The sequence below is a fragment of the Anguilla anguilla genome, chromosome 5 (assembly GCF_013347855.1).
Source record: "Anguilla anguilla isolate fAngAng1 chromosome 5, fAngAng1.pri, whole genome shotgun sequence".
NCBI lineage: Eukaryota > Metazoa > Chordata > Actinopteri > Anguilliformes > Anguillidae > Anguilla > Anguilla anguilla.
The window spans coordinates 29,489,219-29,508,215 of record NC_049205.1 but is presented as its reverse complement, the minus strand read 5'-3'; the positions used below and the strand labels follow the sequence as shown (position 1 = coordinate 29,508,215).

Here is an 18,997-nt window from a genome sequence, read left to right as displayed (position 1 = left end):
AGTGAAGCATGGGGGTGGCAGCATCATGTTGTGGGGGTGCTTTGCTGCAGGAGGGACTGGTGCACTTCATAAAATAGATGGCATCATGAGGAAGGAAAATGATGTGGACATATTGAAGCAACATCTCAAGACATCAGGCAGGAAGTTAAAGCTTGGTCGCAAATGGCTCTTCCAAATGGACAATGACCCAAACCATACTTCCAAAGTTGTGGCAAAATGACTTAAGGACAACAAAGTCAAGGTATTGGAGTGGCCATCACAAAGCCCTGACCTCAATCCAATCAAAAATTTGTGGGCAGAACTGAAAAAGCGTGTGCGAGCAAGGAGGCCTACAAACCTGACTGAGTTACACCAGTTCTGTCAGGAGGAATGGGCCAAAATTCCAGAAACTTATTGTGAGAAACTTGTGGAAGGCTACCCGAGTTAAACAATTTAAAGGCAATGCTACCAAATACTAACAGAGTGTATGTAAACTTCTGACCCACTGGGAATGCGATGAAAGAAATAAAAGCTGAAATAAATCATTCTCTCTACTATTATTCTGACATTTCACATTCTTAAAATAAAGTTGTGATCCTAACTGGCCTAAGACAGGGAATGTTTACTAGGATTACATGTCAGGAATTGTGAAAAACTGAATTTAAATGGATTTGGCTAAGGTGTATGTAAACTTTCGACTTCAACTGTATATACAGTATATACATATATTTATAAATATATATTTAGCCACTTGGTTAATATTTGTTCAAAAGTTTAGTGTTACTGCATTTCTCTTCACCATAGTTCCATTAATTCACATCATCTTTTTACTGAAATATCAAGCATTTCCTTAAAACAGCCATGCATTCTCTAGCCCATGTAGGACAGCTACATGGTTTCATCTCAAGAGAACGTGGTTTTTGTGTGCAATCATCACACAGGCAAAACAAAAAAAAAACAATAGTTTTTTAAATGTATACTTTCAGCAGGCCTACTGTAAATTAGTAAATTGTAAATTATTGTAAATTTAAATGTAAATTAAATATATTTAATTCATTTTTGGCACATCGCTTTTTACATCTTTATGTTTTGCTATTTAGGGAAAATAAAACACTTATGTTCAGTATTGAAGAAAACAATGTGTTCCAGGGATTTCCTCATTCAATGTGGTAATTCAGCCTCTGTAAAATGACATAAAAGTGTGATGCATGAAGTGAGTGAGTAAGGAGTGGGCAGGGTGAAAATAGAAAGCTTGGCTTGAGTATGTAGTTGAGAAAATATAAAAGCTTGTTGTGAATGGATGATATAAACAGGGTGTGGGTGAATGGAAAGATTGTGTGTGTATGGGAGGAGAAGCGCATGGCTTGTGTGGGTGGTGTAGGAGGAAAGCATGGTTTCGATGGGAAGGTGGGTGTGGGGTGCATGAGTAGGTGTGTGCGTGAATGTGTGGGACAGTTGGGTGAGAGACTAGCTTGGGTATGACGGGCAGGAGAAAAGTTTGAGGAAAGACTGGCTTGGATGGATGGGTGTGGGGTAGGTGGGGCATGTCAAATTCATTCAAGATATTAGTGTTTTTTAAAAGATGTTAGTGTTTTATTTTAAAAGACGTATGTACATGAGAACAGGTGCCGTTCTTTTTTTAAAAGACAGTTAAACCTCAATGTTATTCCATTAAGCCACGTTTAGCCACACTAAACCCAATGGTTCCTATTTATTTTCACTTTCATTGGCTTGACTGAATTGGTAGACTACCTTTGTGTTTTTGTTTCACTTGAAATGTATCTCCACACAGCCCCCTCATGCTGAATTAAATTAATGTTTTTCTATTTTTAAGACATAAGCACTCATTAAGCCATGTTAAGCTCATGTTAAGTTCTCATCTTTGCTTAATTTTGGTCATTGCTCATTTGAAACAAATATTTCCTGTTATATATTGGACTTTTCTGTCTCCTCATTACAAGAACCAATGAGAAGTTAGGTCTGAAAATTCAATTGTATCCCACTATAGGGACATTAAGCTACATTAAGCTCCCGTTTTGCTGTTAGGGTGCCAATTTCTCACTTTGTGAATTAATTTAAAATACGTCTATTTGACCTGGTGCTTTTCTTCTGGAATTAGGGTGCCCCTCTTGTTTTTTTTCTAGACACTGATACCTCAATTTTAGGCCATTAAGCCTTGTTAAGCCACATTAAGCCTAATGGTTCTCCTTCATTTTCAATTACATGTTTGACTGATTTGTTGCCCCACAGTAATGATGTTTGTTTCACTTGAAATTTTGAATATCTCCTCATATGCCCCTCACACCTGAATTAAATTCAGATTTTTCTATAGGGATTTTAGGACATTCACCCATTATATATATTTCTTGATTTTTGTTACACATATTATTCCTACCCTTATTAGGACATTTGATCCTGAACAGCTGGTTTAATTTTTTTATTATTAGCTTATTAAATTGAATTATTTACAAGTTCAGCCAGGTGGCACGGTGGTGCAGTGGGTAGCACTGTCGCCTCACAGCAAGTAGGGTTCAAATCCGGCCTGGGCCTTTCTGTGTGGAGTTTGCATGTTCTCCCCATATCCGCGTGGGTTTGCTCCATATACTCCGGTTTCCTCTCACAGTCCAATGACATGCAGGTAGGCTAATTGGAGACTCTAAATTGCCCATAGGTATGAGTGTATGAGTGAATGGTGTGTGTGCCCTGTGATAGATTGGCGGCCTGTCCAGGGTGTATTCCTGCTTCTCGCCCAATGTATGCTGGGATAGGCTGCAGCACCCCCCGCGACCCTGCTCAGGATAAGCAGGTATAGATAATGGATGGATGGATGGACAAGTTAAGCCCAAATTTCAGTCCAAGTACGAGTATTCGTTAAAGTCACTCTTGTAAGGACTTAATCATCCTTCAGCAATGTTTGATTTCTTTGACATGCTGACTAAAACATTGACTATTAAAGATGAACCTATTTTAAATCAACATTACATTACAGGCATTTAGCAGACACTCTTATCCAGAGCGACTTACACAACTTTTACATAGCATTTTACATTGTACCCATTTGTACAGCTGGATATATACACTGAAGCAATTCAGGTTAAGTACCTTGCTCAAGGGTACAACGGCAGTGTCCTACCCAGGAATCGAACCTATGACCTTTCTGTTACAACCCCAGTTATTTACCCACTGTGCTACACTGCCACCCTCATCAAAACATCAAAACAATGTTGAAAATTCATGTCTAGACATGAAAAAAGGAGAAATATCTAAACTTAATAACAGTCACAATGAATAATTCATACCAAGAAGCATATACATTTTCATGGGAATCAAGGGAATCAAATTAATCTGTAATATATTCTATTTTTGAGCATTTTGACAACCATGTATTCAGTACTGCTAAAACCAGAAACAAATGTGCCTTTAGTAGATTTTGCATGATGCAACCTTGCAAGTGTATCTCAGTGTTATTTCTAACACAACTCAGTCAGTCAATAAGTCAGTCAATGATATTATTTAACTGAAGGAAAAAACACAATTGTGCTGTTTGTTCTGGGAGTCATTTTCATTTATGTAATTGACGAACCCAAGTAGGGGTGAAATTGGGATTGGTGAAAAACTGAATGAGATGAATATGTGCAGCATGATTGCTGATCACAAGAGAGGAAATTACTATGTGCACATGATAATTTATACATATGCAAATCCTGACACCTTGGTTCCCATTAGCTTGCTCTGTGTATGGTGAGACACTGACGGACATTTTCGGTGTATCCCTGCCTTTGTTCATTGGTTTATTGTGTAACAGGCACCAGTACTTAGCACGGCAGTTCTTTCTGATCTTGTTGACCATGATGTAATTTTAATTGTGTAAAGCAGATTGACCTGTCCATCGGCTGTTGTAAATGTAGCTTCTGTGAGAACTAAGCAGACTCTATGGTACTCAGGACATACAATTCTGCCTTAAGATGTGTTGATTGTCATGGTTCAGTTCTTTTTTTAAATTTACTGCATCTTTTATATTTAGTTTTATGTTCACGGGTACTGAATAAGTGTATGAACATTTCTTTATATGAGCTTAGTAAGTAGGTACAATGGAGTCCAAACTCATTACAAGATTCATTTTATACGAAGTTACAGAAAATTGACTTTAAAATTGACTTTAAACATGTCCTGAGACATTATCTAGACATAACATGACGCATACACTCAGTGTCATTGATAAACACTGATGCTGTTAGTATTTATTACATTCCCTGTGATAACCACATTTTCTGAGTGTTAGAGTGGCAGTGGACGGGATGTACCTTGCCATGTGGCTGCTGGTAGGTGACTCTGGAGTTGTTGGCAAGGTTGGAGTACCTCAACATATCTGGGTGTGTGGAGGGGAGTCCATGGGTGTTGGAGGGCTGGTTGTGTAGTACAGAAGAGAAGCAAAGATGTGCTGTGTCCTTTAATGCTTTCAGCTGTGACTCCTGCAGCAAAGAAAGACATCAACACAAGCTTTCATCAAATACATGCCTCAATTCAGTCATGGATCGATGTTTATATACACTTGCTGAGTATTCTACAATAAATGCATGACAAGAAAAATAATGTAACAAAGGGCTTTTATGCTGCTCTTTGATAACAGTAAATAATTCAGTTAAGACTTTGCTTTCAATATACATTGCAAAAAGGGAATGTTGAGAATGCCATATTCACAATTCCAGCTAACTGTATCTACACTATACTGGTAAATGTTGTTGTGATTCTGTTTCATGTGTACTATTTGACGCATACCAGCATATTTCTGTGGTAAAAGAATTTAGTCAAATCAAGACCGAAGTCCAAAATCGGTGAAAGATAAAAATGATTACATTTTACAATCACGTAGTACATGTCTTTATCCAGAGTGACATACAGAGCTTGAAAACATCAAAGTCCTTTACACACTGGCCATGATTTATTAATGCCAATAAATCACACTTTAAAAACAAATACAAAAGTGTGATTTTATGAACAAAGTATTGTTCATAAAATCTTGCAGATAAAAAGTGAAATTTCATTTTTGGGAGTTTGCTACATTGCGATATTATTTATCTATCCAATCACAAGTCATTTTGACTGAGTTCACCATACTGCTACAAACTACAACATCCATGATCAAACATGGTGGACCAACTGGTTTTTTATATTTCACAGAATAGCGTACTCTTTGATAAGAGACATAAATATTACAAATGCCACAAAATAAAGGACAATGGATGGAAAAATATAGCTGGGAAAACAGAAGATGGTGGGTGTATAAATGGCTGCAATACACACTTGCTATTTGCTGAGCTCCCACAGGTTATAAGTCCAGTTGTTAACTCCCCCATTACCACCTATTACTAATTACTAATAGTATTACTAATAGGATTAGCCTGATAGCTGCGGACGCAGTTCACATGAAGGCAAGATAACAAGCCAGCAGCAATTAACACACAATTGCACACGGTACTTATCTATTTTTAGAATTGCAGGCGAGTTAGACCCGTTGACCCCACCCCATCAGCAGTCCTCCAGTCTATATCTGGTGAGTGTCCTCCATCAATAATGCCTCCCTTTCCTGGGGCCATGTTCCCTCTGACTTTCAGATGACTTGAGTTACCCCAATCCTTAGATAGAAACCTACCTTAGACCCCTCTGTTTTCAAGAACTATCAACCTTTATCGCTTTTTGAATGAGCAGAGCTTAATCAAGTATCATCTTGTCTCCAACAGAACAACCTGTCTGACCATCACCAGTCTGGCTTTTGAACCAGGCACTCAACCAAGACTGCCCTCCTGACTGTGATGGAGCCTTATCCCTCTCCTCTGTCCTAGACCTGTCTGGAGCATTCCACACAAATAACCACCAACTATTCATCTCCACATTGGTTGAAATGGGCATTTCTGGGACTGCCCTCTCTTGGTTTGCTTCCTATCTTGCAGATCGGTCCTACAAGGTCCCTTGGATGGTGTCTGTTTCTGCATCTCATCCCCTTGTTATAGGAGTCCCACAGGACTGTACCGGGGGATCTGCTGTTCTCCATTTACACCAAATCTCTGGGCTCAGTCATTGACACACATGGCTTCTTTTATCACTATTATGCTGATGATACATAACTCTTCTTCTCTCTCCCTCCCTCTGCCATACAGAGAATATCTGCCTATCTGGCTGACATCTTGACATGGATGACCAGGTATCACCTGAAGCTCAACCTCAACAAGACTGAGCTGTTGTTCATCCTGCACAAGACCTCCTGAATACAGGAGCTCTCATCACTATCAATGGTACCAAAGTGGCTGCCTCTCACTCTGCAAAGAGCCTATGGGTGGTCCTGAATGACTAACTGGTCTTCAAGGAGCACATCACAACAACATCATGGTCCTGAAGATTCCTCCTATACAACATCAGAAGGATTCGATCATATCTGATCACACACTCCAGCCAGCTACTTGCACAGGCTATGGTGACCTCCCATCTTGATTAATGCAACTCCCTCCATGCAAGCCTGCCAGCTTGTGTCATACAGCCACTACAGATGATTCAGAATGCTGCTGCCCAACTATTCCTGCTATCCGGGTGAATGGTTCTCGCTCGTCCTGACCACGGAGCCTCTCCAACTTAGTTCCCCAGTGGTGGAACAAATTCCCCATTCCTCTACAAACCACCCGCATCTCTTCAGACTGTATTTTTTCATTTATATTTGCCATATTGAACCATTTTGGGCCAGGGATAGCCCCGGTATATGCCATCTGTATGCTATAACAAATAGAGATGACGCATACCAGGGCTGGCCATGGACAGCCACCACAGGGGGACAGAAAAGGAGAGGAGAGGAAGATCATGGTAGAGAAATGCTGGTACACAATTGTCTATGTGGCAAATAAAGCTTATTTCAACTCCTGTATGGATTTACTGATCACTGTTATAGAAAGAGCTCTTCAGACTTCATCATTTTCGACACTTTATACAGTCAACTCAATTCAATTTTGTTTGTATAACGGTTTATACAGAGAACAGTCACAAAGACGCTTTACAGAGTTGCAAGGCAAGAGACAGAGCAATATGGCGGCAGTGTAGTGTAATGGGTAAGGTGTTGCTCTTGTAACCTAAAAAGCAATGTAAATGCTCTGTAAAAAATTCTGTAAGAGGCCATTCTCTACTGGCCAGCCTGGTGTAAAGTAGCGGTAGAATGGAATGTAGCAGAAAAGCTATAAGGGATTTAGCAAAGAAAATAAAGTGGGTTAAGCAGGTTACGGTTGAGGTGATAGCTAACAGGAATAATAGAAGAAAGTGATTACAGCCTAAATTGCTTCACAGCAATTTAGTCTGTAATCACGTTCTTCTATTATTACTTTCTTCTGTAATCATGCTCTTCTATTAGTAGCTCTTATCACTTTATTCTATTAGTAGCTAGTGCTACAGTGCTGAAAAGAAATCATAGGCAGATTAGTAAAATTAAAAATACAATGACTTATCCCTATGGCTGTGTGGATGATAACAGCCAACCTTAAATGTCAAACTACGTAATGTAGGCTACATGTTCAAAACAAACTTCAAATGAATAAAAACAGACACACAGTACCTTTTTTATTTCAGTAATGCAATTTGAGCATACTCTGTTTCAGTTGTTCAGCCAATATGCTTACTCCAAATGATTAATAGAAAAGAAACAGCCACCTGGTCACTGGCATTTATAATAAGCACACACCAGATGGTATAGTAGGCTATGTATCTGTTTTGTAAAAGCACACCTGGCTGTTAACAAACAAACAAAAGTAGCTGTCCTCATTGATTTGGATGTTACCACAACACACTGCATGGTAATTTATGAAGTAGCTAGTGCGTCAATGTTTGTGCATAGGCTTCTTTCATAAATAAAGCCCCATACTTCATAATTTTAGGATGTGGCTGGTCTCATCTTATCACTGAAAATGTGTTTCCTTGATTAACATTAGTATGTGCAGAAATGAACTGCCACACGCACAGTGTAGGGCTTTTTCATTTACTGTAACAATTATTCAACCCCTCTGTTGCAATTATACATACTAGGTTGTATGAATTTAACATTGGACTGCTTGTAATTTGATTTTGATTGTATCCCACTCCATTAGGTTATGGATGTAATTGAAAAGGGTGAGGACTGCTGACATGTCAAAGCTGTTTAAAGTAAAATTTCATAGAGCTACGCTAAATATTTTCTGCATAAAATGAGCAAAATCCGAACACTGTCACATCTATAGTAACTCTCCCTTACTTTGGACTTCAAGTTTGCACTATGTACGTTTAGTAGACTTGTCTCTAGCCACCAAAGCCATCTGTAATGGTTTATAATTCTGACCTAAATTGTTGTTGTGTTAATGTTGGTTTTCTTTTTATAATACATGTAAATAGAAAATTGATTAACAAAGCTCTTTAAAAACCCCAAACAAAGCCACATTTCCCCTCCTGAGCTCTCCCTTTGTTTCATTGCCTACTATCTACTGAGTGCGTATAGTGAAAATTTGCTGTGTGCTTGTCAAATAGGTTTTAATTTAATACATTGTGGATTTATAAAATTCTGTGTTTGATGTGCAAAATTTTATGAACAATACTTGAGTTTGTATTTTTATTTCAAAGTGTATTTTATTCACCACTGACATTTTGGTAAACCAGAGAGGAAGAGGCAAAGCCTCATGTAAAATCGTTAGTAAAACCTTCAATGGGCCGACCTACATTTTGTTGTCTGAGCAGTGATTCATTTCCTTACTAGCGCAGGTTTTGCACTCGTCACTGTTGCTACAGTTGTAAATCTTATTTCAATCATTTTTTCACTGTTGTGAATGACATCTATTCGTTAATTTAATAAATTAATGTTTCAAAAAAACACTGTGGTCTCTGCCTCTTTTCTCAGTTTTCTGTGATGCTGTGTGTTCTCTGTGCCTTACTTACTAACTAAACACAGTAACAGAATGGCACTGAAATTCCCTCTGCTTTTAAACAGGAAACACAGCAGTGTAGATGAGCAGGTGGAGGAGATGCACGAGTCTGAGGCAGGGCCGGAAGACCAGCCAGATGGATCTGACAGTGAGGGAGTGGGTGTGGCTGCTGTAGCTGTCCAGTCCAAGGCTAGGACCAGGCAGAAGACCCAAAGTAGGGACCAGCTAGAGGCATACTTAGAAAGAAAATAGGCCAGGGAGCTAAAGTGAGCCAAAGAAAGGGATGATACTATTTTTTTTTTTTTTTTGGCACCTAGCATTCGTAAACTCCCTTTGGAAATAATTTAAATACCAGGTGTTGCTGCATGAAGCTGAGTTTTTCGTCTTTCATTCCCAGCAGCTCCAAACAAATACTTACACAAGTCTTTAATTTAATGTTCAATGTAATTTTCTGTGAAATAACTATTATTCATATGTTAATGTGACATAAATGTGACATATTGTTGGAAGAATTAAAAAGGAGAAACAAAAATGTACTTCTGGAGGTCAGGTTATTTATTCATTAAGCAATTAATTAAATCTATGTACATGTATAGGGAAAGATAGTGATATTTTTATGTGAATACCAAAACATTAAAATGCATCAGAAGGTAGGTTAATTGCACAAAATATGCTGGGCTACAGTATATTAAAAACAGAACTGTTTCTGAGCCATGACTAACAACAACTTAAACAACATGAACTATAAACAACATGATCATTTTGTGTAGATTTATAAAATTTATTTGGAATTTGTTAATCTTTAGGCTATTCAGGCTATTGAATATATTAAACATGCACTGGTCAGTCACACAACATTAGAGTGACAGACCATAGCTCACATGATCAAACTGCCATGGAACCTGTCCAGCAGGCGACATGAAATAACTGGAATGTATCCTCCCTGAAAACCTCCACAAATGCATGATTACTCGGAAGACCTCTGATGGGACCAAGAATATTTCCGTGATCCCCTTCATGTCCGCCTGCTTCATCATCCCCCAACAGGTTTCCAGCATCTTTAGGTAATTAGAAAGTATGCAGCTAGTCTTGATCACACTGTCGCCGTGTCAGAGGATGCTGATAAACCCTCCAGCGCTGGGAGAGGATGCCAAACACATTCTCCATGATTCGGTGTGCTCTATAGAGATGGTAATTGAAGATGCACATGTCGTCTTGTATGCACCTTCCTGGGCCTGGGTAGGGCCTGAGGAGGTAAGGCTTCAAGGGCAATGCCTTGTATGCCATGATCACAAATGGCACTAGCCTCTTCACAGAAGGGAGAGGAGATGCAGAAGGAGAAGAGATGGCGGTGGCACATTCAAAACCCCTGCCTGGAGTTCAATCTTAGAATTGGAAAAGATTCCCCTATTGATGTTGCTGCCATAGCCCTCATAGTCCTCATCAACCAGAGCCAGGAGGACCACAGAGAATGAACCCTTATAATCAAAAAAACTGTGATCCTGAATTGGCAGATGCCTGGATGGTGATGTGCTGTCCATCCAGAGCTCCCATCTCTCATCTCCAGCTTGTACTCCTCCAGAGGTTCTTCAGTTGGTGGTGGCGTGTATTGTGCCTTCATCACCTCTGAAATCAATTTGCCTCCTTCACTATGTTGCCAACAGTTAAGACTCCTAGGTGGAAGCTAGCAGCATTTGTTGCAAAGAAATCCCCAATTCTAACAAAATCGATTGCAAAAGAAAAAAAAAAAAAAACTACCATTCTGACTGGTAGGGTAGGGTATTAGGAAATTTTAAGAAATATAATGTATGTATATGGGGCGGCACAGTGATACAGTGGGTAGCGCTGTCGCCTCACAGCGGGAAGATTGTGGGTTCGAATCTCGGGTTGGGGCCTTTCTGTGTGGAGTCTGCATGTTCTCCATGTGTCTGCATGGAGTACCTCCGGGTACTCCGGTTTCCTCCCAAAGTCCAAAGACTTGCAGGTAGGCTAATTGGAGACTCTAAATTGTCCATAGGTATGAGTGTGTGAGTGAATGATGTGTGTGCCCTGTGATAAATTGGCGGCCTGTCCAGGGTGTATTTCTGCCTCTCGCCCAATGCCCGCTGGGATAGGCTACAACCCCCCCTCGCGACCCTGCTCAGGATAAACGGGTATAGATAATGGATGGATGGATGGATGGATAATATATAAATAGCCTATTTATTATGAAACATAGCAGATTGATTTTAAATATATATAACATATATATGACATGGCCTATATAATACTCAATATCATAATTTATTATTACAAATTATTATTAGTATTATCTTTTTTTGTTTAATGCTAGCAAAAATAAGAAGGTCATCATCACTAATCCATTTTGTTTGCGGGGATTTGCAATGACCGCGAAATAGAAATAGAATGTTTTTTTCGTGTTGCGGCAGGTGTGAACTATGGTGGCTTTGAAGTGCAAAACACAAAAACAAAAAGAAAACGCAAAAACAAAAACTTTCGGCCCTGAGGTGCAGATGCAACATACAAAAACAAAAACATGCAGCCATGAAGTGCAAAACACAAATACAAAAAGAAAATGCAAAAACAAAACTTTCAGCCCTGGAGTGCAAATGCAACATACAAAAACAAAAAGGAACGGCCCTGAGGTACAAAACACAAACATACAAAAACTAGCAGCCCTGAGGTGCAGATGCAACATGCAAAAACAAAAACTAGTAGCCCCAAAGTGCACTGTTGCACTTCACGGCTACGAGTTTTTGTTTTTGTATGTTGCATCTGCACCTCAGGACTCAGCATTAAATTAAATGTGAAAATTAGCTAGTAATTTAGCAAATGGCATTTTTAAAAAATGTATGCACTGTTATGTTGTTCTATAAAGGTGACTTGAGGGGGAACACATATAGTTACTGTATTTATGTAGGTATCTAGGAGAATATTTTTTGTGCGCAGTCCAAACAATTGCAATTGATAAGACGAGTCAACACAATTTTAATCATTTTCCATGGCTGTTGGTGCTGTAAGACAGTTGCTTTTGTCCTTCTCAGGATTCATCCTCAAAGTATGCCAACCATTTTTCATTTGTTTGTTTAAACAATAAAGTATTATTTTCATCAAGGCACTGCCGACAACAACAACAAACAGAATTGCATTTGTAATTGCATTAGTTACTTGCAATTGCCTTTTGGTGTTTTTGTAAGGGAACTTAGTTTACTGTTGATGATGAGATTTACAATGCAGCTATACCTTTATGAAAAAGTTGCTTTATTTTCAAAATGAACAAATAATGGGCAATGTCCTTTGAGGATTAAATAAAGGGAGAAAAGAAGCTGTCAGACAGTGCAACAAAAAGCCATCAGCAGTAATTTGATTGGTCTGTACTATACGTTTCAACATAAAATGTACATTCCAAAAAAGAATCTCATAAAACACTACAGCTGGGGACATATTAAAAGATTTAAAATGTGTAGCACACAGATTTTCAGCCTTTTCTGTCGTACTTGAGACACATAACGACGGCTATTGTTGGGCTCCATTTTCCAGAATCAATGGTACACGGCTCATGGACAGTCAATGGTCCAGTGCAAGGGAGTACTGAGTGACTGCTGAATTTTGGTATTTTGGTGTACTCAGGCATGGAGTGCACAGGTCACAGTGCATGGCTCAGTTGTAAAATGGGGTGGATTAGGCTGAATTATAATTATATATTATAATTAGGTGTGTTGCAGCTGAATTCAATCATACTCAATCAACTGACCTCTTTTCATTCCGTTTAAGAACTGTGTGCTTTGCGCCCTGCGTACTGCCAATTTATGTGGTCTACTACTGCAATAAAAGACTATACTCATCAGAAGAAGCTTTTCTTAAGAGAACTGCCATTCTTGCCCAGACAGTGCGCAGAGTATGGCTGTTTTTTTTCCAAAAATGTAGTTTGAACTAATCTCATAAATAATAGAAATTTTTGAATTTGTGTCACTGCACCCCATGCTTTGGTTGAGACTTTGTGCGGATATACACAGTTGGCATGCATTGGTAGAAAGTAATTTTTAAAAGCGTGCACAATAAAGTTTGTGGATGTTCATGAGTAACCATGTGATTATATTTGGAAAGTGGCGTTGCCATGGAGATTTTTTTAATATTCATTTTTGGCACTCCGGAACCCCACAAAACAAATATTACTTATTTACCCATTCTCTCTTTTTGATTAAGCTCTGTATGTCGGTCAAATGGTGTCTAATGAGACATGTTAACATTTAAAGGTGACAGTGCCTATCCATTGCATCCATGGATACTGACACCTGTCCTAAACCCGACTTCACCAGGGATGGAGCGGTACAATAATTTTACTTTCCTGCCACATGCAAGACGCATCTTAAATACTGGTAGTGCATTTAAATGAACTTGCTGTGGCTGTACTCATTTACATAAGCAGTCTTAGCAAATACCCTGCTGAATTGAAAACACGCAGCGATGTGAAATTTTGCGGCACAGACGGCAATTTGTGGCATGCTAAGTTAATATGGCCATAAGCCTTTGATCAGCAAATATCAAATTGTTTGCTACAAGTCAGTGATTCTTATTACGTGTTGTTTATATAGCTGCATTGTGATCCATACCCATGTAATTGATGGGAGGATGTTGTAAAAAGAGTTTTACCTTGTCCAATGATGCCTTCTCCAGTTCTTCTTTGGCTGCTGTTAACTTGCGTTCAAGGTCTGTTAACTGCTGTCCCTGTTGGTAAGACACATTTACTGAAGCAGACAGCTACTAAATCGGTCAATGTACCTTGGCATTCAGAACCTTGAAGATAGTTTCCTAGGTATAATGGCCATAGGATGCACACTTAAATTGCTCAAATTTCAGAGTCACTTGGTTTTAAAAGAAATACTCAATTAAAAATTGAGTTTTCCTGGTTCAGAGTAGTATTGTTGGACAAATATCTGTGGCTTATTTAAGTTTGCTGAAGTCATGATATGGGCAGGTAAGAAATACACATGAATGCAAATGAATGGCTTATACAATTTATATTACCCAATGTTGGATAAATGGCCTCTGTATGTTACATGCACTTAGCAGTGTAATGCATGTGTGCTAAAGATCAACAAAGTGGAACACCTCTGGGCATCCATTTAAGTGAGACTCTGAACTCAACCGATATATGTATTCAAGTGGGTGTCAAAATGTTATTAGTCCTCTGTACTAATCCAAAACAAAGATTCACAGAAAGGGGGAAAATGTGTTTCAGTAATGTTTCTGGGAAAATGGCATGCTCTGAATGCTGGCAATCACTGATGTGAGACAGCATCACAAAGAACCATGAATCACCCATGGAGAACATATGCATTTTGTTTAAAAAAACCCTTCTTGCCTCAAACAAGAACTGTTCAAATGCCAATCACACAAAGTGAATTCACCTTTTCTTCTGGAGGTCATGTTTATTACCATTCCTCCACAAAAAAAAGAAAATCCAACTTTATTTTTTAAGCCGTTCATGCCTCATGGCATTTTAGTAGGCTGTTGTTTTTTTTTTGCTGGAAGATTTCTCAGTCTGTTTCAAAGCCTAAAATATATTTATGGGACTCCTGTCATTCATATTTATTTTCAGTTCAGTATCCCTGCTGTGATTCTTCCTCAACTGAACTGGTTTTTGAAAACAGCAAACTAGCACAGTTCTATGTGTTTCAATTTGGACACTTCAATAACAATTATATATGTGAGGAATAAACCACAATAAGCTGTCCCATTATCGGAAAACAACGTACAAAGGCGGTGGTGATGAGAACGAGGCAAAGCCAAGGTCACTTACCACCCCCTTAGTTCATTATTTTCCAATAACAGGACAGCCTGGAGGGTTCATTTCACTTATACAATGGTTGCCAACAATGAAAATGAGTTACTTTTAGTAATTTAGTAATCTTTTAGATTTGTATCAACTTAATTATCTGAAGTTGAAATAATCTTCTACGGCTCTTTGGGCATATTGTTTTAGTGATGTCAAGCAAACCTCTGGTTCTGTTTGGAACATTGTTAAGCAAAACACTCTTGTGATTTCATGAAAACAATGATTCTATTAGGAAAATATATATAAATAGTCTCATTTTTATACCATACAATTAGCAGAAATTTGCTTTGTTTTTTTATCATTATGTATGAAACCATAGGCTAACTCAATCAAATGTATGTCCCACTCTCTTGCTTTTTAAAATAGTATGGTCACGTAGTGTAAACAGCGAATGCCCCTGTCACAAAATTAAACTTTGCTGCTGCCTTGTGTACATTGTGTCATTTGCTGTGCATAGTCTGACGTGAACAAAACATTTTAAAAGCAGCCACAAATGACATCATAGGCTATTGCTCAGAAAAATCACCAACACATCATGTTTCATGTTTTTTGAACGTTAATTCAAAATCGAAAGAATGTTGCTGTTTGTATTTGTAGCCATTGATTTTACAACTGTTGAAAGGCCAAGGTGTCTTGTTATTGAAAATGAATGGACAGAACACCCTTGAGAAACAAGTATTCAGCCAAGTCATTGTGTGTGTATATATACTGTGTGTGTGTATGTTTGTGTACATTTAACTTTGAAGTTCATAAAGGACACTTTTTCCTCAAAAAGGTACTGGGAATCTGAATTTTGAATCTGAAACGTTTCGTGGAGCACATTCTGATTATTTGTGATATAGAGGGAAAAGCAACAGTATGCTGACATATGATTTGACTTTTTGTTGCATTTCAGGTACCTTTAGTGCATTTTACCATTCATTAAAGTTTCCTGTCTCAGTGCATCCCATAAGAATCACTTTTTGCATTATGACAATGGCCACATACTGGGCTGTTTCTTTATTGTTGCTGAATTTATATGCATCATGCCAAATTAACCTTGGTAAGTCATTTTGCAACACTGACAGACAAAAACAGACTTGCAATAATGAATAATGCACAGCGTAGGCAACTGTGAATTTACACTTCTGCATTTCCATGTAAATCCATTGCATTGGGCACTCCTGATGATTAACTACTACGAGAATATTTGTTTGAGTCCTAATAGTGCCAGAACTAAAGCTTTACATTCCACTCCATAGCACAAGAGCATTCAAATAAATGAATACCAAGATACACTAAATGGCCAAAAGTATGTGGACACCTGAATTCCAACATCCATCCATTATCTATACTACTCCTCGGCAGGGTCACAGGGGGTGCTAGAGCCTATTCCAGCATTCATGGGGCGAGAGGCAGGAAAACACCTTGGGCCGCAATTCCATTGCAGGACACACACCATTCACACACATTCACATGGGCAATTTAGTTTCCAGTTAGCCTACCTGCATGTATTTAACCCCTTAGCACACATGCCAAATCTGGCCAATCCTTGCCCATTTAGGGGGTACCCTATTTAAAGCTTTATAACTCCAGATGTGAACACCACAGAGACTTAAAAAATGGCTTCAAATGAAGCAAGACATCTGTACCATTTACAGTACTAACTTAGATGATTTCTTCCAAAATTATGAATATAAAATAAAGTGCCACAAATGTAATTTTCTAGGTAAAAAATAAAAAATGAACTTGCTTTTTTAGATTGCAGTGAAATACTGAGAGATTGCATATATACAGCAAATTAAACTATACGTGTCCTGGATCAAAAACTTCTTGACCACAAGTTCATAAAATCTAAGGGTGGATATGTAGATCTATGAAGCAAAAACTAAGAAGTGTACCCAGCATCTCCAAATCTATCCAAAATGTCTAAATTATGCATTGCTGTAAATCACAACTTATTCACGTATTTCACTACAAATCAACTGTTTTGACTTAAGAAGCTCACTTTTGCATCATTTTCAAGTGGGAATTACAAGCTTTCTATCAGTACAGTGGTCTAAAATATGTAAAATGTGGATATGTTTCTACGGGTCCAGAAACATATCCAAAATCTCTCAAAAAATGAATAAAATGCTTTTTGTCCATTATAAAGCATAACATTTAGCCCCTTATGAAGGTTTAAGATGAAGCATTGATATCAAATTAATAAAAAATGCAAAAACATTGCCACACTTTGTGGTACAGTACCTAATGTGTAATAATGAACTCTCGTATGTATTTCTGTACTCCGTACTCTCCTATGTTTTCTTGTATGGGGATGGGACAACCAATTTAGCGACTTTGTCGCTAGATTTAGCGACTTTTTGTCCTTCCCTAGCGACTAAAAATCTTATCTAGTGACTAGCGACAAATTTGGCGACTTCTCGCAACTTTGGCAACCTCCATACTCGTTGTTGAGCAACAGCACAAATCACCTTTCACCGATTTGTGAATGATGTCACGTCTGCCTTTCCTAGTGCTCTAGCATTGCCCACGTTTATAAAAGTAATGATTGACCTATGTAGAATCAGCCGCTGTAATTACACGGAAGTAGATGTTCTACAGATCTAACAGATACTACGCAGCTCGGCCAACATCATTGGAGGGCAGGCAGACACAAAACCTACACTATGCCTATCGCCGTGCGTGGCTTAACATACGCTTTTTTTAAATATGCAAATGATTACGTGGTGACATCACACATATGCAAATTAATGTATGACATCATGTAGTGACTTTTAGCGACTTTTAGAGGAAGCCCTTGCTACTTTCCATAGAAAATAGTTGGCAACACTGGGGACAACATGAAAACAATTTTCAACCATCCTCCATGTTTTGGCAAGGTTCCAACTCTCACGTCATCACTGTTGCATACATCACAAAAACTACTAAACTAATAACAAACGCTTACATTACAGTGTGAAATATCCTCATTATAAAACACCACTATAACATATTTAAAGACACTCTATTTCAAAAATAACGTATATAACCGAAATATTTTGAGCAGTAATACTTACATAGCGATGATGAAATATTATCTGTGTTCAGTAGATAGAGACAGAGTCAGCAAATCAATGATACAGTTCCCTCCGCTTCTGTCTTACTCCAGAACACGATGTCAGCTACATTTATCAGCAAACATATGGCTTAGCTATGCTCAGAAGTCCTCAATAATAATAGTATTTTCCAAGAAATTCCGAAAAATTGTTGATAATGTTTCGTCAGGTACAGTGGCTTTAACTGCTACCACAGAGTGAACGCATAAGTGAATGCGATGATGAGAAAAATTTTGGTTACGTTATCCCTAAAGCAAAATTAGTCATGTTATACATTGTTAGAAAGCTTATACTGTCCCCTACTGAATAAACAAATTGTCAATCAAGCCAGACGGTACTAAAAAGGGTGACAACGGCATAAACAACACGTGTGGTATTATGCACAGCTATTTTGGAAGGTACCCAGGCGTCACATATGTGCGTATATTTCACAAACGGATTGTCCAAGACAATATATGACCACTCAGTCTGAAAAGGGACATCTCTATGTGTAAAACCAAAGGTAAGGTTGTATATTTATTCAATATTTAGTCCCAGATATTGACTGTAGAATGACATGATATATTTTTTGAAAACTTGGTCTTGTTTATTTTGTTATTCAGTAAGCAACGTTTTCACTGCTGTATTGGTATATCCTAGTTGGGTTTATTTTTTGCTATGATGGAATACGATTTTTGAGTGGTGAAAGAATATTTTTATTAATGCCCAGATAGACAATATTGTCCATTATGTCATGGGTGGGGGGGGGGGGGGGGGGGGGGGGTGTAGTTGCAAATGAGACTGCAGGGAAGGGGTGCTTGATAAATGAACGACCAGAGCGACAATGGTGGTGCTGCGAAACTCCATATTCGGCATAGTTGTCGTGTATCATCTACTAATGAAACTAAAACAAAGCGTTTATGTTTTTAACTCATACTTTGGTTGCAGGAGCAATGAATGTCTGAGTTGAACAATCTGGGCACACCGGCGTGCCGACCACTAGGGGCTTTGCGCTAAGAGGTTAAACTGTGGGAGGAAACCGGAGTACCCAGAGGAAACCCATGCGGACATGGAAAGAGCATTCAAATTCCACACAGAAAGGCCCAGTCCAGATTCGAACCTAGGGCCTCCTTGCTGTGAGGCAGTGCTAGCTACTGCATCACCATGGCGCCCAACATCCAACATCTCATCCAAAA

General features: G+C 38.6%; 1 protein-coding gene across 1 annotated transcript in view; it reads right to left on the bottom strand.

Moving 5' to 3' along the window:
• The window catches only part of LOC118228159 (leucine zipper protein 2-like), a 151,791-nt gene that overhangs the window by 35,369 nt on the left and 97,425 nt on the right, over positions 1 to 18,997 (bottom strand). The window contains exons 7-8 of the mRNA XM_035419495.1: positions 13,557 to 13,631; positions 4,284 to 4,451 (exon numbers count right to left, since the gene is read on the bottom strand). Of these exons, the coding sequence (XP_035275386.1) occupies positions 4,284 to 4,451; positions 13,557 to 13,631 (243 nt within the window). The remainder of the gene's footprint in view (positions 1 to 4,283; positions 4,452 to 13,556; positions 13,632 to 18,997) is intronic.